General features: G+C 50.1%; 1 protein-coding gene across 2 annotated transcripts in view; it reads left to right on the forward strand.

Moving 5' to 3' along the window:
* The window catches only part of LOC113930608 (pseudouridine 5'-phosphatase), a 133,580-nt gene that overhangs the window by 20,106 nt on the left and 91,337 nt on the right, over positions 1-22,137 (forward strand). For both annotated transcript variants that reach the window (XM_027607865.1, XM_027607864.2), the window contains exon 2: positions 17,552-17,770. In XM_027607865.1, coding sequence (XP_027463666.1) covers positions 17,552-17,770 — 219 coding nt within the window. The remainder of the gene's footprint in view (positions 1-17,551; positions 17,771-22,137) is intronic.

Consider the following 22,137-nt stretch of genomic DNA (forward strand, 5'->3'; position numbering starts at 1 on the left):
TCTGAGAGTCCGCTTTGAAAAATCCATGTGGGAAAGGCAGGAGATGGGGCGGCCGTCCATGTCTGGCCCTACGAGAAGAGTCATTTGAAAAGCTTTTGTTTCCATATGCGATCGGCTAAAAGTACGCTTTTAAAAAGAGAGAGAACGATATGCCCATACGGAGCGTGTATCCATGTTACTCCCATCTTTCTGGGCTCTTTCCCCTTCATTATGTGTATCAGCTTGTTGTACAAATGGATGTGAACACACTTGACAGGATTTAAGCCTTGCTCTTCTTTGGACAGCTCACCCTAAAGAGATCATGTAGCTCCCTTGAATTTATGAGTCTACGCCCAGGCTCTTTGTCCCGGAGTACCATCCGGTGACTGTGGAGGGAAACCATGACACAGCACGCCGGAGGGAATGCCCTCCCCGTGGGACAGGCCCCAAGGTTCTGATGCAGCCTGCAACCTCCACTGGCCCCAGCCCCTCCCACCCACCTGTTTCCCCTGGGCCACCTCCCTGCGGGTCCTTTCTGTCTGGGGAGCCCCACCTTTCCATGCATGGAGCAGCCTGTCACTCCGGGAGCCACAGGGCCTCGAGCTTCTCTTCAGTTGTCCCCGCCAGCCTGCCTTCCCCTGCCTTCCCCATAATTAAAGACAAAAGAGGAGTGCAGCCTACTTTGGGCCAGGATGATGTGGGAGTGTACAGATGACTGCGCAAACTCCGCAGAGTGTGTGGTGCATCCGGCGGTCCTGTGCCTCGAGCCTGGGGAAGTGTGGCACTCAGGACTCTGAACGCACGGGACGTGCCCTTTAAAGACAAGGCCCGTGAGGGTCTTTACTTCCAACCTCACTTTACAACAACCCCCGGGCGTGGAGCACGTCCTCTGTTGTGGACAATTTCTACGAGTATATTTCTTTTTTTTTTTTTTTAAGATTTTATTTATTTGACAGAGAGAGACACAGCGAGAGAGGAAACACAAGCAGGGGGAGTGGGAGAGGGAGAAGCCGGCTTCCCACGGAGCAGGGAGCCCTATGCGGGGGCTCGATCCCAGGACCCTGGGATCATGACCTGAGCCGAAGGCAGACGCTTAACGACTGAGCCACCCAGGCGCCCCGCTACAAGTATATTTCATCCTCAAACAACCTTAGGGGACAGGGAGCATCCTCCTTATTGCACCATTGAGTAAACTGAGCTCTCAGTGAGTTTTTCCTTTGACAAGGTGACACCTCTAGGAAGTGGCCAAGCCAGCATGCGGATCCATGTCTGTCTGGACCCGTCGTCGCTCTACGTCCTCCATGGGCAGAGCTTCCTGCAGCTTCCTCGGTGCTTGCCCCCCGAGACGCCCCTGCTTGGGAAGATAGCTCCCCACGGCGCGGAAGGCGCGGCCGGTGATGACACCCGCCCCCTTGCCCACACCTCTGTCCTCCCTGCCCACGCATCACAGCAGGATGTGCTCATGTCACCGGGCAAAGCATGCTCCTGTCCCCAGATGCCAGAGCCATGTTGACACAGCCTCCATGGGGGCAGCCGCTATCAGGAAGCAGCGTCGCCCATTTCCACCTAGACTGCGACTGGAACCTGACACTCCCAACGCCCACCTCGCAGATTTCCCAACCCAGAGAGAGGTGTCTTTGTGGCTTTCAGGCTCTAACACTTTGTCTTTCTCTTGGCTGCTCAGTTACAGATGCCATCAGATCCTGCTCAGCGCCGTTGTGGGCATTCCTTCCACCAGCTGCAGGGGCTGAGGGTCCTCCTAGATTTCGATGAAGCGTGACATGGGGCAGATGAAGGATAACAGGCCTCTTCAGGGACAGGTTCCCTGTAGGAAGAGCAGAGATTCATGTCCCTGTAGGACTCTGGAAGCTCATGGAACCCTCCATGCCCCAGTTTGGGGAGTGCTGCTCCAGGTTTCAGAGAAATCTTCGGGGAGAATTCACCCTGGGGTGACTGCTCGCTCGTTCCCAGACTCTGGTAGCACTTTCCGTTCAGTCCCTCCGCTGAATAACTCCAGGTTTAGGGGGTACGTACACAGCAAAGTGTCGCTGCTCCCAACTTCCAGATTAGCCTTTCCAGCGAGAGAGAACGAAACGGGGCAAACGTGAAACCTGGAGCCTGGGTTTGCACACAGAGGACACATGGGGTTAAGGAGATGAACCTGTGCAGCCCATGTGAGAATCCAGGTGCTGGCACACATCCGCTGTTCTGGGAGAGGAGGTTTGGGTAGAACCCGGGAGCCCGAGTGAGGAAGGCAGGGAGGCCAGTGACTCTTTCTCTGCCTCTGTATGGTGTGGACAGCGTGCCCACCAGCTTCAGGCTGCCCCTCTGAGAGCTGGCTACGGCGTGCCCCTAGTACGTACCACGGACGCCGGTGACAGATTCCAGTGCCACTCACTCCGGGGGGGAGTGGCAGCAATTACCGCCCCTCTTGTACTAATCAGGCTCCGTCGTGTCACGGCCGTGAACCCTGACGGCACGCTAGCCCCGCGGTTCTCCACTTGGGCAGGCGTCAGACGCTTCCAGAGGGCTTGTTACAGCCCACAGGGCCAGGGCCCCAGGCTCTGTGGCTCGTGGGTACAGGTGGATCGCAGAGTCTGCATTTCCCCTCTAGCTCGCAGGGAATGCTGGTGCTGCCGGGCCGCCCAGAGGAGCCCAGCTGGAGTCCCCGTGCGCGGAGCTGAGGGTGCGGCATACAGAGGCCTTGTGTTGAAGTGACAGCTCGCGGGATGGCACACGTCAGTGCGTTTCAATGCCCAGTGGCCCGTGGGGACCCCTGGAATACGTCGCTGAAAATCACAGAGTCTCCGTTTCTTAGTTTTATTTATTTTATCCATTCATTTATTTCATTTTCTTGATTCTAAACTGGCCTAACAGCGTTTATGGATCAGTTACATATCATTAAACATTAGGAAGCAATCGGCACCTTGTAGAGCGAGTCCAAGGCTGAGTTTGGGAGATTTTTTAACTTGAAAAGCACTTTGTTATCACCACCAAATCCCACAGGAAATTCCCGGAATTTCCCCCCATTTTAGAAGATACTCTTCTCTAATGTGGCAGTTTCTACGAGCTCAGTAAATGTCGCCCCGTCTGCTTTTTGCCGCTCTGCCTCCGACCTTCCCGTTCTCCCCGTCGTTCTGTTTCCCGGGACCCATGCTGCATCCCAGCACTGCTGCCGCTGGTTTCACAGCCAACTGATGCCAACACCTGGCCTTTCCCCATCACACTAGTACCTCTGTAGGGGCAGGAGGAGCGGAACGGCATGCCAGGTGCGCAGGAAGCAGAAGACACTGAACCAGGGAGGCCCAGATGCAGGGAATAGATGATTGTATTTGTCTGCTTTTTACCCGTTTGTAAGAAAGGGGCTGGGGTCATTTATCCTGTGGTTTCTGTGAGAAGTGCTCTGTGTGATCGTTGGGGTACCTGTACTTGACCTGCTGCACCCCCTGGCTCACTGAACACACCTGTACTTGACCGGCTGCACCCCCTGGCTCACTGAGCACACCCGTACTTGACCGGCTGCACCCCCTGGCTCACTGAGCACACCTGTACTTGACCGGCTGCACCCCCTGGCTCACTGAGCACACCTGTACTTGACCTGCTGCACCCCCTGGCTCACTGAGCACACCTGTACTTGACCTGGTAGGTGTCCAGGGCCACCTGGGATTTCCCTAGGGAAAACTTAGGCGACACCTCAAATCCCGGGAAAGTATTTCTTCCTAGGCCAAAGGTACACGGCAACACTGCTAAGTCTTTTGTCCTTGGGGACGGATGTCACGGTTTCTAAAAGACAGCTTTCTTTCTGGTGGGCCGAGAACCATCTTCATGGAAGCGGGCGTTTGTCCCTGCATTCTCGTTCGGACAGCCAGGGGCTGACTCCAGGGACAGCTCTGTATTCAACAATAGTAGGACCACGCTGTGCTCCGCATACCCTCGTTGACCTTGTACTGTAAACAGTAGCTCTCAGTGTCTGTTGTACTCAAGGGAAATCTAAATTTGTATATTCTGGATGCAAGTCACGTGCACGTGTGTGTATGTGTTGTAAATATTTTTTCCTCCATCTGTGGCTTGCCTTTTGTTTTCTTACTGGTGTCTTTTACTTTTGATGAAAGCCCCTTTATACATGCGTTCTCCTATGACTCTTGCTTTTTGTGTTCTGTGTATGAAAACTTCATATAACCTAAGATTCCCAAGATGCCTTGTGTTTTCTTCTACAAGTTTTATGGTTTTGGTTTTATATTTAGGTTTATGATCCTAAGCACCAGTGTTCATTTTTTTCCATTATACAGGTATATTTCCGTACATATATGTGTGATCTAGCAATATTTTTTGAAGCAGTTCATCTTTTAAAGGACTTAAGGATGCCTGGGTAGCTCGGTTGGTTAAGTGTCCGACTTTTGGTTTTGGCTTGGGTTGTGATCTCAGGGTCGTGAGATTGAACCCCACGTCAGGCTCCATGCTCAGCGGGGGGTGTGCTTCTCTCTCTCTGCCTTTCTTTCTCTAAAATAAGTCTTTTTTAAAAAATGAGTTTTAGAAATTGAGTATGGACTCCCAGGAAAAAAAAAGTCCTTAGAGCAATACCCACACCTACTAAGTGGAATAATTGATAATGACAGTGAATCATGCCGAATGCAGATCAAAGGTTTTACTTTACAAAGGATGACTCGGATTATTATTACTGCTCCTTATTTGAAGCAGTCACATTTATTACTCCTTTATGGTTCAAAACCGATAGTTTACAGCCCAGGGAAGCAATACATCCAATACTTAAATACTTTTCCTTAAGCCTGCTAGAGCAAGCAAGATTCCAGTTTGAAGCAAATATTACCGTGACTCGTAATTTCGTGCTTGTTAATTATTCATTTCTGTCATTCACATCCCTACATACAAGGAAGCACTACGTTTTACATGGAGGCTCATTGGTAAGGGTTAAGTAGCTAGCACGGAGTCAATGCAAATGTCTCTCTCTCCCGTGTCTCACGGAGTGTCAGTGGCCGTGGGCGAAAGCACCTGAGTGCCTACCGCGGCTAAGAATCTGCCGTGTTTGCTGGAGAACACATGACCGTCCTTCCCTTCCTTGTATGTGCTCACCGTCTTGTTTTCCTTCTCCTGTCCATACTGGCAGGAGTCCTGTCCCAACACACCTTCCCTGCCTGACTTCCTCATGCATGTCCAGGAGGACCTTTCTTGGCCACCCACGCATTGGGGTCAGTGGACGGTGACATTTCAGCAGGTCTTGAGAAAAAAGGGGATTGATATATCGGCATTTTCTCATTCTTTTTGCAAAGTTTCTCAAACCTTTGTAGGTGTTTGCTCCTTTGTTTACTTTTTTCGACAAACATTAGTGAGCTGTTTGGTTTGGCATCACAGATTGATGTCACTTCCAGCAAGACCTGTTTAGGCCTCAATCATCAGGTTTTTCTCAGGGCCTATCACACAGTAGGTACCCAATAAATATTCTTTTAATTGAATTGACCATATTTCAGGCATGTGCCATTGCTGTATACTGAGGATCGATGTCTGGTTCTAAAGATTGTTCATCTGGCTTTGGCTCCATGGTGCATGTCATATTTAGTTTTATAACACAGGATGTTACTGATTTATAAACATTTGTTCCAGAAGGACCTCTGTGCTCAGCCATTTGAAACTTGGGCTGAATTTTAACTTTTGAGGGGAAAAATCAGTTTTATGGTTGGGTTGAGCTTCAGTTTATACCATTACAGGTTTTTTTTGTGTTTTTTTTTTTTTTTTTTTCAGTATCCAAAGCATAAATGAAATAATACGTGGTTAGCAGTGAAGAACAGTGAGCGGATAATATTTTTGGATCACCAGTAATTAAGCAAATTGAGCAAACAGTACAATTAAATATCCAGGTAGCTTTATTTTTTGCTGTGGTTTATTTCGCCTGCTGTTTTTTAGTGGAAGGAGATCTGGATAAAGATTTGTGGGAATCCTGAAAGAACATAGTTTCTGTTTGTGGCTTTCCACTGCACTAGATTCTTGGAAAGCTTTTTGGTGGTTGGTGGGTGTGTGTGTGTGGGGGGGGTGACTTCCTTTGCCTGTGACATAGTTACCTCTGGTTTTTGTTTGGACCCAGCTTCAGTCCGCTAAGGCTTTGAAGCGTCCCCCACAAACCACCGTTCTTATGGCAGAATCCTCATGATCCGTAGCAGGATAAGGGAAAATGTGCGGACGGGGTTAGCTGGCAGGCCTGGAGCACGGAGCAGAGGGTCAAACACAGATGCAGCTGTGTTCATGCCCACAGCGGTGCAACAGCTCTTTAAACCGCTTTAATGTTCCCTGACTGTTGGAGTTCCTCCGAGTAAAGACCTCCTCATCCTCCTACAGGGTCTTTTTGGTGTGGAGGCGGCATGGGGATATTCCCTCCTGAATGGCCATAAGCACAGCAAGGCTCAGAGGACGCAGGTGTTCCCGGGTGAAGAGGCCTACTGGGGTTGGGGGGGGTGATTTATTGATTTATCACTGGGGTGGACAACGCCAGGCAGCAACCGAGATCCCACCACCTGCCTGGGGATATGATAAAGGTTTGCTTATGGGTCGCTGGGTGGCCAGGAAGACGTGGGAGCAGGCTGGCAGCATCCACAAAGGGCCCGTGGTCCCCGATTTTTGACTGGCTCAGGGACTGTTTCCTTTAATGGGATCTGAATGTCTGGGGCAAGCCAGCACACTTTCTGCCCCTTCACAGCTCAGCAGGTAGCTTTCCGTGTTGGCATCTCGTGTCCTTTAGAGACATCTGCCCCCTGGGGTTGCATGCTCCGGCTTCCCCACCTTGGGTCATGGTCCAGAGGCAGAGGACAGCAACCTTTGGAATGTTGGGCAAGGATGCGTGTCAGGCAGCCGAGACTCTGTGAGCTAACAGTGCTTGGGCCGTAGGTGACGGCACAGCTCTGGTCCTCAGCCCCCCACCCCCACCACCCCCCAGCAGCTAGCCTAGACACCAGCCAGAGCGCATCCTCTGCAGCAGGCCCTGCTCACCACCAGCTCAGTCTGCAGCGACTGCCGGCCTTCAGTGCAGGAACAGCCACCAAAACCAGATACGCCCCCAAACCATCACATAGGACGCCCGCTTCTAGACACACACCTGCTCCCTATCCCCACCCTGCATGTTCTCATCGGGGGCTCTTCGCGACTTCCACACTTCCTCTTGTAACTTAGGACTTTGACACTCAAGGAGGGCCTCCTTTCTTCCCTTCCGAGTCTCTATGAGAGTCTGGTGTTTCCGTACCTCCCTCTGTCCTCCTTCAGCTGGTCTGGCTGTTAGAGCCTTCCTGCGATACCTGGGCTGACCGGTGCTCCCAGCAGACATGCTCCTCCAGTCCATACACGGGCATGGCCCGCCCTGGCCTTGGTGTGTCACAGTGGCCAGGGCAGGCCAGTGGACAGACGGTGGCTAGCCTGCGCCAGCGGGACCGCGCCTGGGAGCCCCTCTGAGCCACACAGTAGCTCCGTCAGGAGGATCTGGGCCGCGTCCCGTGTGCCAGGAGCGGCAGGGACAGCACTTAGCGCCTGTTGCCTGGGGTGTCCTTACAAAACAGCCTTGCCCTTAGGGTTCCAGGAATTATTACGCAAGCTTGGCTGCCTTAGGAAGTCAAGAAAAGCCCAAGGCAACTGAGATAACAGATCAGATTGAGTGCTTTCAGACGGCTCCGCTCCTGTCTCCTGTGAATCACCAGGTTTCCAGGCCGGTGACCTTCAGAGCTCAGGGTTTCACATGGCTCTATCAGTGACCCAATAGTCCAGTTTTGGAAAAGGACTCTTCGTTTGTGATGATGTCCTTCATAGGGCCGCAGCAAGCATGTTCGCTCGGGGGAATCAAAGGCCACCCTAGAGCATGCAGATGGTGAATGCGAGAATTTGACAGCATGCAGGCAGCAAATGCGGGAATTTGAGTAGCTGTTCTCAAAACAAGGCCCCCAATGAGAAGCTATGACTTTGGGGTTCACTGGTCGCAGTGCTAGAAATTGTTCTCTTGATTTCCAATGAAGAGAAAAACGAGCCGATTAACTAATTCTTTCAATACGGTATTCTCCAGGAAGCTGTCTATACTTTTATTCTTTAAAAGAAAGCGTAGCTATTTAGGTGTTTTTTCAAAGCACGTGCGCCCTTGCCCTGTGTAACCGTGCTGTGCAGAGCATCCCCTGGCGAGCTCCTTCTCCGCCCCGGGGACACCCAGTAACTCCGGTTCACCGACAGCTGCAGTTAATTGAAGTCGGTTGCTGGTGTTAACTTCAGAAAGAATGGGGCACATTCAGAATTTCTTACTTTAAAAAAAACCTTTCTTCCACTAAAGAAGTATTGACATAGATCTCATTTGGAGGCAAAGGAAGGAAACGGAAACATCAGCATTGGGATTAATGTCATAGGCGATTTTTTCCCTTTATTTCTGCTCATAAATCTGTATATGTCATTATTGAAATTAAGGTTTTTTAAAAGTTGATCCGTTTTTAAAATCACTGACTTTATAAAGCACAGGGCTTCAGTAAACATGTTATGTTAGCTAAGTGGTTTTCAACTTTAGCACACAACCCACTCACCTGGGGGTGCTCGAAAAAACACACATTGCAGGGCCCCACCCCAAATTCTGAGTCTGCAGATCTGCAGTGGGACCAGGAATTTGCATTCCTGATACTGCTTCTCTGGGGACTACACTTTGAGAATCCGTGCAGAGAATCAGAAACTAGTGGCAGAATATCTTAGGGGAGCAGAATCAGTAAATAAGAAATATCAGTTTAGGGCTCCTGGGTGGCTCAGTCTGTTAGGCATTCGGATCAGGTCATGATCTCAGAGTCTTGGGAATCCTTGCCCAGTGGGGAGCCTGCTTCTCCCTCTGCCTCCACCCCTCCCCCTGCTTCAACTCCTCTCTCTCTGACAAATAAATAAAATCTTAAAAAAAAAGAGAAAGAAATATCTGTTGAGCAGTTACCAGAGACCTGCTACATGCTATCGAAACAGCTTAGAGAAATGACACCCCCACATTTATCAAGCGGTATTCTATGCTGGGTATTTGTTATTAAAGCTGTTTCACAGTTAAAATATGGAGTGTTCACCCCGTTCAAAAACACTGCTACATTTGTGAGTGAGAGAAAGCCGTCAGTCAGCTCCGTCTTCATCTTCTGATCTGCCCCATTGTGACAATTTGATTTTCACTCAAGATGGGCTCTTCCATGTGAAAATGTATTTGTATCTTCAAGGAACTAACCTGTCAGACCAAACACTGGCTTTTGGTCACCCCACCCCCTTTTCGTAATTCGAAATAATAAAAGTATGACTGTTTGGGAGATAACATTGTTTTGAGAGAAAGCATTCAATTGCTTTTATTGTGTTTAGATTTTTCCATTACCAATTTTAAAATGTATTGTAACGCGTATGCTGTGTGATGTATATATACTCTCATTGGGTTGGGGTCTGGGGCAGGACCCAGAAGCAAACCCATAGCTCTTCCTATAGAGAAGTGTGTGAAGATTCCCACTAAGTAAACATCAAACCCTCCTCGTGCGCGTCCAGGTCAGATTTTGCTGCTAAATGATGAAGATGTGTCAGCTTGGAGAAGTTTATGGATTAAGGAATTGGAAATGAGAGATCATGTTCATGTACCAGGCCGGGCAGTTAGTTAACAAGTATTTCTTAGTTCCATATGCCTGGAAGGTGAATACGTTGCAGAGAGTTGACAGTGTGGTGTTTTGCTTTTTTAAGTAAGATATGTCTCAGGAGGCCCTGTGACTTGTCAGATTAAACAGGTCTTTGCCCTTTTACTGGAGCATTGCTGTCCGGAGAGAAAGCACATCTTGTGGTCTCTGAACTCAGGGATGATTACTAGTTACAAGTCCTGCCCATCAGGTGCAAGGCAGGCTTTCCCACAACAAGGGTTCCACAGAATGATGCTGGAGTCACCCCTGGCCAGGTGCTGCACTCAGCTCGGCATAGACTATTCCACGTATCTGACACAACCCCCCCGGAGGGTGTGTCATGGCCCCATCACTGCCCTGGTTCTGCAGAGATCCGTAACCCACGGCCCAGCTGGGGGCTGAGCACCTGTTGGCAGATTTCAGTGGCTTGTCAGCTGCAGGACAGGGTTGCAGACCCAGGTACCTGGCTTCAGAGAAGCCTGCTGCCGCCCACACCTAGCGTCTGGTCACACCCAGCCCTGCAGGCCCACGGTGGCTAGGTATCACTGCTCCCCGGGCTGAAACTACAAGTCGTGAAGCTTAAAAACCCATCCCAGGACTGTCAGCCAGACAGTGGCCGAGCTGGGAATTTACTGTTCACCTTTCAGATTCCTGATGCTCACACTTTTCTCCCAATACCTCATTCCAGGTCTGGTCTGGGAGCGAAAATGGGGATGGGCAGAGAAATCAGGTCTTTTTTTTTTTTTTTTAAAGATTTTATTTATTTATTTGAGAGAGAGCGAGCGCACAAGCCGGGGGGGTGGGGGGGTGGGTGGGGGGGAGGGAGCGGCAGAGGCAGAGGGAGAAGCAGACTCCCCACTGAGCAGGGAGCCCGACTCGGGGCTCGATCCCAGAGTCCCAGGATCATGACCTGAGCCAAAGGCAGACGCTTAGCCGACTGAGCCACCCAGGAGCCCCGAGAAATCAGGTCTTACAACACATGCTTGTCAGTGCCACATTGATTAAGGCGTTTTCTATGAAGCCATGCAACTGCTTGTTTTTAAACTGGAATTAAGCGCCTGTTTGCATGGCCTAGGGGCGCAGCTTCCTGCAAGGGAGACATGGGGAAACACCCTCTCGCCGTCATCTTTATGGGATAAATTGCAGACTGGCTCTGGGAGCCAGGGGTGGACTCAGCAAACATTTCAGTACACTGTCGGTGAGAAGACAATGATACCATTATAGACCCCCAGCCTCAGAGGCCACCGCGCATAGCCTTCCTTCAGGTACAGGAGCAGGGATGCCCTTCTGCATCAGTTCAGTGAGTTTAAACCTAAACGCCCCGTTTCCCCACCTGGGAGGGCAGCATGGTACCCATGATGACACGTGCCTTGCGGCCACCGTGGCCGTTTTGCCAGGGTCCCATCCCCCGTCTGATGCCCTCTTGTTCCCGCTTACCTGATCAGCTCACCTGCAGCGGCTCCCCAGGGCCCCGTGGGCTCCCTCTTCCAGCCCGGAGGGAAGTTGGCCTTTCCAAGGAACGTTTTTCCAACACACCTGAGGACGGCAGCAGCTTATGTCACTGTGACATGTTACAATGACGTTCTTGTGAAAAATAACACAGAAGCAAGTTGCAAAGCTTGGGGCTCGCTCCCTCGCTTCTGAACAGGGGGACCCCATGCCCCCGATAAAAAGATGGCATCCTTCTTGCCCATCTTTGGAAGGGTTTCATTTCAAACCGCTGTCCCTTTAATTTCTAACTATGCTGTCATGCACTGGCGCCGTCATTGTTGGGCCCAAGGAGTTTAATTACTTGTTCAGAGCCTCGCTTATTCACCAAAGATTTGGGATGATTTTATCTACGTTGTGGAAGAAAGTGGTCTGCACCGTCTCCTGCAGATTTATAATCCCACAGCTCGGTGTCTTTTAAATTAAAAGCTCTGACACGAGGCTTTAAATAAACACCGTTTAAAGCGTTTTAAAGGCCATCGCGATGTTGCTGTCTTTGGGATTAGTGTTTCTTTCACACCCCTTCCTTCTCTGTCGTCCACTTGCGTTAGCAGGCGTCCCTGAATGCTACGTCCATCTTCCGCCAGGCTTCTGCTGCTTCTCCTTGCACGCTCAACTTTGCTTTTTAGACCCCACACTGGTGTCTCACTCACTTGGTGCTTGGAGTTGATGTCATAGCTTGGATTTCCTGGGAAGCAGAGTCTGAGTTGAAGTTTAGCGTGCAGGCTATTTATCCAGGATGCTTATGGAAGGTTCTGACCCCCTCACAGGGCTGCACCCATAAGGAGCACTCAGGACCGGAGACCCTCGGCCACAGAAGGCTTGAGAAGGCCTTTCTGCTGTCGATAACGAGGAGGAGCCATCCTTCCCTCCATTGTCTGCCTTCTTCAGGAAGAGTACGTGCAGGTGCAGCATGAGTTCTAGAAAACCCTGAGTCACTCAGGTGCCTATCCGACTGTCCGTGGCTTGTTCTACACATGACCCCGGAACAGTTTCCTTAAAGCCTCATCATCTTTTGTGGCAGCAAAACAAAGCAAAACCAACACAGGCATTCCCTAACGTAGAGGTCCTGTGTGAACCTACAAGGGTGGGGAAGCTGAGGTCTGTTTGTTCTGTGCATTTTCCAGGGCCACAGGAAAGTTCAGCCAGTGCTGGGCAAGCAGGGTTTCCAGATAGTTCACGTGCTGAACATGAAATTCTACCTGATAACTTGGCTCTGGGGAGTTTTGCATCAAAAAGCAGAAGGAAGTGAAAAGCTCTTTCTGCTGCTGATTGCTGTCAAGACCAGGCATCCCACCACGGGGCTGAGGGTCCAGGACTGGTCCAGGGGTTGGAGGCCACAGCGAGGTCCTATTGCAACACATTCAGAGGGGTGGTGGGAGGAATAGCAGGTTCGGTAGCCAAGGGAAGCAGGTATGGGGGCTGGGGGGCGGCCCACCCTGAAAGCTGAAAGAAGAGCCGGGGTCCCACGGAGCAGCCGGTGCCGATCCCGAGAGCCCACGGGGGAGACAGCCAGGGTGCCTGCCCAGCCCCAGTGCAACCAGGAAGAACCAGAGATCCTCTACAGGTGCACTGAGGCCACGGGCAGGATCCCCCAGCAGGTGCACTGAGGCCACGGGCAGGATCCCCCAGCAGGTGCACTGAGGCCACGGGCAGGATCCCCCAGCAGGTGCACTGAGCCCACGGGCAGGATCCCCCAGCAGGTGCACTGAGGCCACGGGCAGGATCCCCCAGCAGGTGCACTGAGGCCACGGGCAGGATCCCCCAGCAGGTGCACTGAGCCCACGGGCAGGATCCCCCAGCAGGTGCACTGAGGCCACGGGCAGGAACCCCCAGCAGGTGCACTGAGGCCACGGGCAGGATCCCCCAGCAGGTGCACTGAGGCCACGGGCAGGATCCCCCAGCAGGTGCACTGAGGCCACGGGCAGGATCCCCCAGCAGGTGCACTGAGGCCACGGGCAGGATCCCCCAGCAGGTGCACTGAGGCCACGGGCAGGATCCCCCAGCAGGTGCACTGAGGCCACGGGCAGGATCCCCCAGCAGGTGCACTGAGGCCACGGGCAGGATCCCCCAGCAGGTGCACTGAGGCCACGGGCAGGATCCCCCAGCAGGTGCACTGAGGCCACGGGCAGGATCCCCCAGCAGGTGCACTGAGCCCACGGGCAGGATCCCCCAGCAGGTGCACTGAGCCCACGGGCAGGATCCCCCAGCAGGTGCACTGAGCCCACGGGCAGGATCCCCCAGCAGGTGCACTGAGCCCACGGGCAGGATCCCCCAGCAGGTGCACTGAGCCCACGGGCAGGATCCCCCAGCAGGTGCACTGAGCCCACGGGCAGGATCCCCCAGCAGGTGCACTGAGCCCACGGGCAGGATCCCCCAGCAGGTGCACTGAGGCCACGGGCAGGATCCCCCAGCAGGTGCACTGAGCCCACGGGCAGGATCCCCCAGCAGGTGCACTAAGCCCACGGGCAGGGAACGGTGATGTCCACAAAGCCAGCAGGAAGGTGGTGGGTCCGACACAAAGACAGCAGCAAACAGGCTGCACCACGACACCGCCACAGCCACAGCTCACAGGAGGCAGCACCACGCCTCCTGCCATCTGCAGGCTCGGGGATGCTGCAGTGTGCACTGGCGGCCCTTGGACTGGGCATCGGGGAGGAGCAGATGTGTCCGGGTGAAAGTGGCCGTGCGCGGGTCACACCCTGATAGCTTTCAGAACCTATTCGGGGAATCACAGATAGGCATGCACGCCTGTGTGCACATCAGTGCACGTGAACACATACATGAGTGTGGACATCTCTGTACGTGTGGATCCATGTGTGCGGATCCCTCCCTTCCAGCACATCTACACCCGGGCCTCCCCTCTCTCTGCCTGTCCCCCGTCTCTGCCTCACTGTGTGCTGGGTTCCCCAATACCATCTCCCATGCAGAAGGCGAGGTGGTCTTGTTATCGGGTCAAACCATAGAAATTCAGTCTAGAATGTGCACCGTTCATGTTGCTTCACGCCCCGCACATCGGCCTTACTGCTGAGATGAGAACAGGGTGGTCCATCTCCTAAACCAGTCAGAATCAGAAATCTGTGTTTTCCAAGCCGTGTGTGACCAGCCCCCGTCCATCACCTCCTGGCTTCGGCGAGTGTCCAGGCCAGAGCGAGGCCAGGGCCCTGAGGACACCTCCCAACAGAACCTTTCTGCATTCCTTTGCGCACCTGGGCACAGGGTCACCAGCACACACTCAGCCCCCTGTGGCTTCCCTGGTCTGCAAACGCTCGCCTTTGGGAGGTATTCATTAGTTCTCAGGCACTTTTCCCCACGCTCGGATTTTCAGTGAACTGATCTTTCTCCAGGGATCCATGATGGACACAGTGATGACCATCACGGTGACACCTAGCATTAGGGAGCCCTCCCCGAGACTCGGATACCCGCCCTGACAATGTTACCGAGTGTTCAGTCCTCACACTAGTATTATCATAGCTCATGGGGGTAATAGTGCAAGTATCACTACTATTAACCTTATTTATGTATGAAATAGATGAGGACATTATCGCGGCTCACGGTATTGCAGTTGCTTGCATCACTACTGTTAACAGTGTTTATGCGTTAAATAGATGAGGACATAAATGTAAATATACTGAGTACTATTTATCATGCTCCGGTTAATTTACTATGCTATGTATTAGTAGTAATACTACCAATTATGACCAGTAGTACCCTTCGACGCTTGTTAACCCGAAAAGGCCCCAGGATGCTAAGTCGTCTGAGGCTTTACTGTTTAGGAAATCTCCAGCTGAGATCCAGTTCCCAGACTGATCTTTCACCGTGACACGATACAGCCTCGTGAAATAATAGAAAACATGTGTATTGGTCTTTGCTCCCAGTTCCTGGCACAGAGCTCCCCAAACCCTCGAAATGTCCTAAGTGATAATAAGATCACTGGGAGCATCTCGGCTCTGATGTTTGCCGTCTGACCCTGGTTCCTGGTACTGAGCTCCTAAAGCCCTTGTCCTTCCCTGAGTGACGGAGCATCTTCTGTTCTGCAGAGGCCATCCTTGGGGAGGGCGGGGGGGGGGTCCTGTGCCGGGGCTGGTCGGCACAAACACCAAGGCGTGCTGAGAACCTTGGAACTTCCATTCCATCCGCACGCTCCAGACGGGGGAGCAGGGCTGCAAGCGGGGTTGCTGATACATCATGCCTCTATGATGAAGCCTCCATCCTCCTAAGAGCTTCCCCGTTGGCGGACATATGCAGGTGCCGGGAGAATGGCACACTGGGGAGACCATGGGAGCTCCGCGCCCCTCCCCGCACACCTCACCTACGGCACCTCTTCCCTGTGCACGTTCTTCTGCATCCTCCGTAACATCCTTGCGTAATATGCCGGGGAAGAGTAAGTAAACTTCTCCCAGGCTGGGAACAGTGGGAGCCACTCCAGCAAATCGGTGGAACCCAAGAGCAGGTCGTGGGATCCCACTCCCATCTACAGTACAGGTGACAACCGGGACTTCGGATTGGCGTTGCACGGGGGGCTGGGGATACCACTCCCATCTACAGCACAGCTGACAAACGGGACTTGTGATTGGCATTGCTGGGTGGGCTGGGGGATCGTACTTTCATCTACAGCACAGGTGACAACCGGGACTTGTGATTGGCATTGCAGGGGGGTTGGGGGATCCCACTCCCATGTACAGCACAGGTGACAACCGGGACTTGTGACTGGCATTGCAGGGGGGGATGGGGGCAGTCCTGTGGAACTGAGCACCTTCTGTCTTCAGTATGACCGATACACAATATCCTCTTAGTTTCAGGCTTACCTCGTAGTGATCATATATTTCCATGCATTACAGAATGATCCCCACGCTTAGTCCAGTTAGCAGGTGTGCCGCATGCCTACTTACTACAGAAGTATTGAGTACGTTCCCTGCGTCGTGTTCGCCATCCCCGTGACTTCTTTCATCCGTGCAGTGTGTACCTCCCCTTCGTCTCTTTCAGCCATCCCTCCCCTCCCCCCGTGACGACCACCACCGTGTTCTCTGTGCTTAAGACTCTTTTTACTTTCTTGGTTTTGTCTGTGAAGTTTCACATGTGAATGAAATCATACAGCCTCTCTTTCTCTGAGTTTGCATAATACCATGTAGGTCTCTCCATGTCGTTGCAAATGGCAACAGTTCATTTCTTTTAAGTAGTGTTTTCTGTATACCGTCCTATTTCATTCATCTATTGGTGGATGCTTGGGTTGCTTCCATATCTTGGCTATTGTAAATAATGCTTAATGAATATGGGGTACATGTGTCTTTTTTTAAAAAGACTTTTTTAAAGATTTTATTTATTTGAGAGCGAGAAAGAGAGAGAGAGAGAGAGAGCATGAGAGGGAGGAGGGTCAGAGGGAGAAGCAGACTCCCTGCCGAACAGGGAGCCTGACGCAGGACTCGATCCCAGGACCCTGGGGTCATGACCTGAGCTGAAGGCAGACACCTAACCGACTGAGCCACCCAGCCATCCCCTTGCATATATCTTTTAGAATTACTGTTTTTGTTTTCTCCAGGTCATTACCCAGATGTGGAATTGCTGAACTCTGTAGTAGCTGTCTTCTTAACTTTTTGAGGACCCTCCATAGTGTTTTCCAGAGTTTCTGCACCAATTTCCATTCCCACCAACGGTATGCGAGGGTTCCTCTTCCTCCACATCCTGAGCACACTTGTTCTACTTGTGTTTTCGATACAGCCAGTCTGAGTGGTGGGAGGTGGTATCTCGTTACGGTTTGGGACAATTTACCTGTGGGACCTGACACTGCGCACATTGTCAGAAGTGAGCTGGGTTGTCGGGTACCCAGCTGGTGTCATGGACTTGCTTGGTGTGGAGAGCCCCCCTGCCCCCCACACACCGGGCATCAGGAGGGCTCTCAGTGGGGTTCAGTGAGGGAGTGGTGGAGGAACACAAGCCTGGATAGACGTGCTCCTTTCTCACGAGGGAGCTTCCCAGCAGCACACCCACGGCCAGGTGCACCTGCTGTGCTCCCTGCCACGGGGGAGTGGAAGCATGCCCACCAGTGCAGGGTTGCCCACACCAGCCCTGTGTGCTGCCTGCCCGAGGCCGCTTCAGTACCAGCTGATGGTGTCACGTGATGTCGGATGGCTGTCACTGCCCCAAGCGCACATTTAGGCTCAAATACATCCGTGTTTATATCAGAGAGTGTTGAACAGTAAAATGGGCTTCGTTTCTTTCCCCATTTTTAACTTTGCAGACCACAGCTGCAAACACACTGCAGCAAACTGAGGGGTGGCGACCCAGGGCACTGTTGTCCGAATGCCCTGCGACGTTTCCAGCATTTCCATAGCTCTGCGTGCACGTGACCCACAGTGCATGACACGTGGTCATGTGGCGGGGACCCTGCGATAGCATAGCACACACCCCTAAACATCACCGTACCTTTCTTTCTGCAGATACCGAACGGCTCTACTCACTGGTGTTCCAAGAAATATGTGACCGCTATGGAAAGAAATACAGCTGGGACGTGAAGTCCCTCGTTATGGGAAAAAAGGCACTGGAGGCGGCACAGATCATAATAGACGTCCTGCAGCTACCGATGTCCAGAGAGGAGCTGGTGGAGGAAAGCCAGACGAAGTTGGAAGAAGTGTTCCCCAAGGCTGGTCTGATGCCAGGTATCGTGCCCTCCCACCGGACGAGATTCCGTTCATGCGCCTTCACCGTACTGTTGTAAGTCACGGTTAATGGCCAGTGCCCGGCTGGCTCTGTGTCTTCCTTTGTCGTCATACCTCCTCAGAAAAATCTCGTCGTGGGTGAGGTTCACAGATACTCCGGAGAGAGTGTGGTTAATCCTATGCTGTGGTTCCATCTTGTCATTTTTACGGGCTTCTAAAAATAATATGCGTTCCTTTCACGGAGTCCCAAGGTGCAAAGACATTTGAACGGTGTTTGTATTAATATTACATAAACATTATCTTCATGACGGGATTGCTTCCAAGTCTGATAGGTGGCTTTCCCTTTTCTTGTTCAAAATCAGGTACAGGATGATCTTAGCGACTATGTAAACTTCAACAAACGGATGACGAGCAAGCCGCTAAATCTCCCCAAAGAAGCTTAATTTTTTTCTTTTTTTCAAGTTACGGCATAATTCATTTTCAACATGTCTGTATGCCCTTCGCGCCTTTCTTTACTTGTTTTCCTTTGAAAGCAAAGATGACTTTTCTCCCTTGGGGCTTGTTAACTGAAGATTGATCAGAACTAAATTGTGTGCTATTTCTTGCTAAAAGTGAGAAGGTCAAGAATGTTCTAGATTGCAGGGCCGAAAAGTGCTTTAAAAGACAGGGCTGTTTTAAGAATCTTCCAGGAAGAAAGGTGAATACTCCGTCTTTGGAATTCCTTGTGCGAGGGGAGAAAAAAAAATTGCAGTTACAAGCAGTGATTTTGGATTTACAGTTGTATTGATGTGAATCGTAGTCATTTTTGAGAGTTGTGTTTTTTAGAAATATGTATACATCCATCCAAAAGTGCAGGTTGAATAATGCTGGAAGTAGAGAATTTTCTGGAAAGGCCCAGCTAACGCCATTGCCCATGGTGTCGCATGGAAACCATGCGGACTGTACTTGGATGAGACGCATATCTGAGCGTCAGGCTTGGGTACAAGCTCTGTGATACACGCTGTCTGCATCTGCCCCCGTTCTGCGCCCTTTGCACACAGACGTGTCCTCACAGCCCCTCATGGTGCAAACGCATCCATACAGCTCATTTTTTGAGATTTTTAAATTTTATTTATTCATCTGACAGGGAACGCGCACAAACGGGGGAGGGTCAGACAGAGAGAGGGAGAAGCAGACTCCTCGCTGACCAGGGAGTCCGACCCAACACTGGGCTTGATCCCGCGACCCTGGGACCATGACCCCGTACGGCTCATTTTTTAAATCACGGTTAAAAACAGACACAATTGGGGAACCTGGGCGGCTCAGGCAGTTAAGCGTCTGCCTTCGGCTCAGGTCACAGTCCCACGGTCCTGAGATCAAGCCCCGCATCGGGCTCCCTGCTCGGCGGGAAGCCTGCTTCTCCCTCTCCCGCTCCCCCTGCTTGTGTTCCCTCTCTCGCTGTGTCTCTCTCTGTCAAATAAATAAATAAAATCTTAAAAAAAAAACAAAACGGACACGATAAAACTCACTATCTCATACATGTTTAGGTATCCAGTTAGGTGGCATTGCGAGGGTCACACTCTTGGGTCATGGTCCCCTTCCATCTCTAAAACTTCTTCATCTTGCAAACCAGGAACTCTGTCCCCATCAACCGCTAACTCCCCATTCGGCCTCCCTCCAGCCCCTGGCCACCATCATTCCACATTCTGTCTGTAGGAACTGCAGTATTCCAGGTCCCTTGTAGAGGGGGGGCTCCTCTAGGATTTGCCCTTTCCTGACTGGCTTTTTGAACTTACCATTATGTCCTCAAGGTGCTTTCATGTTGTAGCATGAGACGGGATGTTCTCCCTTTTTTTCCCATTGTGTCGCTAGACACGCTGTGTTTGTCCATTCATCTGTTGATACTCATTTGAGTGACTTCCTCTTCTTGGCTAATGGGAATGGTGCAGCTCTGAACGTGGGAATACGGATACATTTCTGAGACCATGCTTTCCATTTCTGTGGTTCTATACCCAGAAGTGGGCTTGTTGCATTATATGGTGGCTCCATTTTCACTCTCTTGAGGAGCCAGCATAATGTTTTCCAGAGCGGCTGTACCGTATTATTTTTTCTGTAAATGTCCAGGGGTGTTCCAATTTCTCCACGTTTTCACCAACACTTGATTATTTTCTGTGGTTTTTTTGGTTGTTGTTAGTAGCCATTCTAAGATGTGTGAAGCGATAACTCATTGTAGTTTTGATTTGCATTTCTCTAATGATAAATGATGTGGAGCATCAGCCCACATGCTTTTGGCTATTTCTGTATTTTCTTTGGAGAAGTATCTTTTTAAGTCTTTTGCCCGTTTTTTAAAATAGGGTTAATCTTTGGTTGTTGTTAAGTTCTAGGAGTTCTTTATATTTTCTGGATAAACCCCTTATCAGATACATGGTGTGCAAATATTTTTTTTTTCCTATTTCGTAGGTTACCTTTTCACCCTCTTGACTGTGTCCTTTGATGTGCAGAGTTTTTTAGGTTTGGTGCAGTCCCATTTGTCTATGTTTGCCCTCCTTTCCTGTGCTTCTGCTGTCCCATCCAAGACATCATTCTAAAATCCATTTTCATAAAGCTTTCCCCCTGTTTTCATCTAGGAATGTTATAGTTTTAGGTGTTCAATTAATTTCAGGTTAATCTTTGTATGTACTGTAAGGGCTGAACATCATTCTTTTGCATGTGGGTACCCACTATTCCCAGTTCGGTGGGAATTTGTTGAAGAGGCTGTCCTTTCCCTGTCGAGTGGTCTTGGCGTCTTGTTGAAGGTCATTCAGCCATATATGTGAGGGTTCATTTCTGTGCTTTCTGTTCTGTTGGTCTTCATTCCAGTACCACATTGCTTTGGTTCCTATAGCTTTATAACGTATTTCCAAATCAAGGAGTTCAAGACCTCCGACTTTTATTCCTTTTCGGTATTTTTATGGCTGTTCAGAGTCCCTTGATGGTCTGCGTAAACTTTAGGATGAGTTTCTGTATTTGTGCAAAAAAAACATCCTTGAGGTTTTGGTAGGGATTGCTTTGAATCCGCGTATCGCTTTGGGTAGTGTGGACGTTGTAACGGTATCACATTTTCCGGTTCATGAACAGGGGGATGTTTTCCATTTACTTGTATCTTCTTAAATTTTTTTTCAGCAGTGATTTGTAGCTTCAGCGTACAAGTGTTTCACCATCTTACAAGTGTATTCCTTTTTGATGTATTCTAAATGGAATTGTTTTAACTTTCTTTTCAGATTGTTCATTGTCAGTATATAGAAATGCAGCTGATTTTTGCATGTTGATTTTTGTATCCTGGGATGTTGCTGAATTTGTTTATCAGTTCTAACAGTTTTTGTGTGTTTGAAACCTTTAGGGTTTTTTTACATATAAGATCATGTCATCTGCGACCAGGAATCACTTCACTTCTTCCTTTACGACGTGGATGTCTCTTATTTCTCTTTCTTGCCTGATCGCTCTGTCTGGGTCTTCTAGTACTGTGCATAGAACTGTTATCTTGTTCCTGATCTCAGAGGAAACGCTTTCAACCTTTTTCTGTTAGGTATGATGTTAGCTGTGGGCTTTTCATATATGACCTTTGTTATACTGAGGCAGTTTTATTCTACCTACTTTTCTTTTTCCCAGTTTGAGTGTTGGTATCATGAAAAGGTATTGAGTTTTGTCAGTTGCTTTTCCCATGTCAGTTGATAGAGTTTTTGTCCTTCATTTTATTAATGTGGTGTATCAATGATTTTTGTGTGTTGTGAACCATCTGTGCATTCCAGAAACGATTTCTACTTGGTCATGGTGTATAATCCTTGTGCTGTTGAAATCAGCTGTTGAAATCAGTATGCTAGTATTTTACAGAGTATTTCTGCATCAGTATTCATTATAGATACCAATTTCCTTGTAGTGTTTTTGTCTGGTTTTCATATGAGGGTAATGTTGGTCTCCTGGAATGAGCGTACGTACCCTCCTCTTCAAATTTTTGGAAGGGTTTGTGGAGTGTTGGTGTTCATTCCTCTTTAATTATTTGGTAGGCTTCATCACTGATGGCTTTTTCTTTGTGGGGAGGTTTCTGATTCCTGAACACATATCCTTAGTATTTTATATCTGATCAGGCTTTCTGTTTCTTAATTTGATCTTGATACAAGGGTGTATGTTTCTAGCAATTTATCCGTTGCTTGGTTATCCAGTTTGTTGGCATATACTTTTTTTATATTCTCCTAAATCCTTTTTTTTTTTTTTAATGTGGCATTCATTTTAATGTCCCCTCTTTTCATTTCTGATTTTAGTTATTTGAGCCTTCTCTTGTATTTTCTGTTTGTCTAGCTAAGGATTTGTCTAGACAGTTAACATTTGGCCTGGATTATATTTTGTTGTTT

The sequence above is a fragment of the Zalophus californianus genome, chromosome X (assembly GCF_009762305.2).
Source record: "Zalophus californianus isolate mZalCal1 chromosome X, mZalCal1.pri.v2, whole genome shotgun sequence".
Taxonomy (NCBI): Eukaryota; Metazoa; Chordata; class Mammalia; order Carnivora; family Otariidae; genus Zalophus; species Zalophus californianus.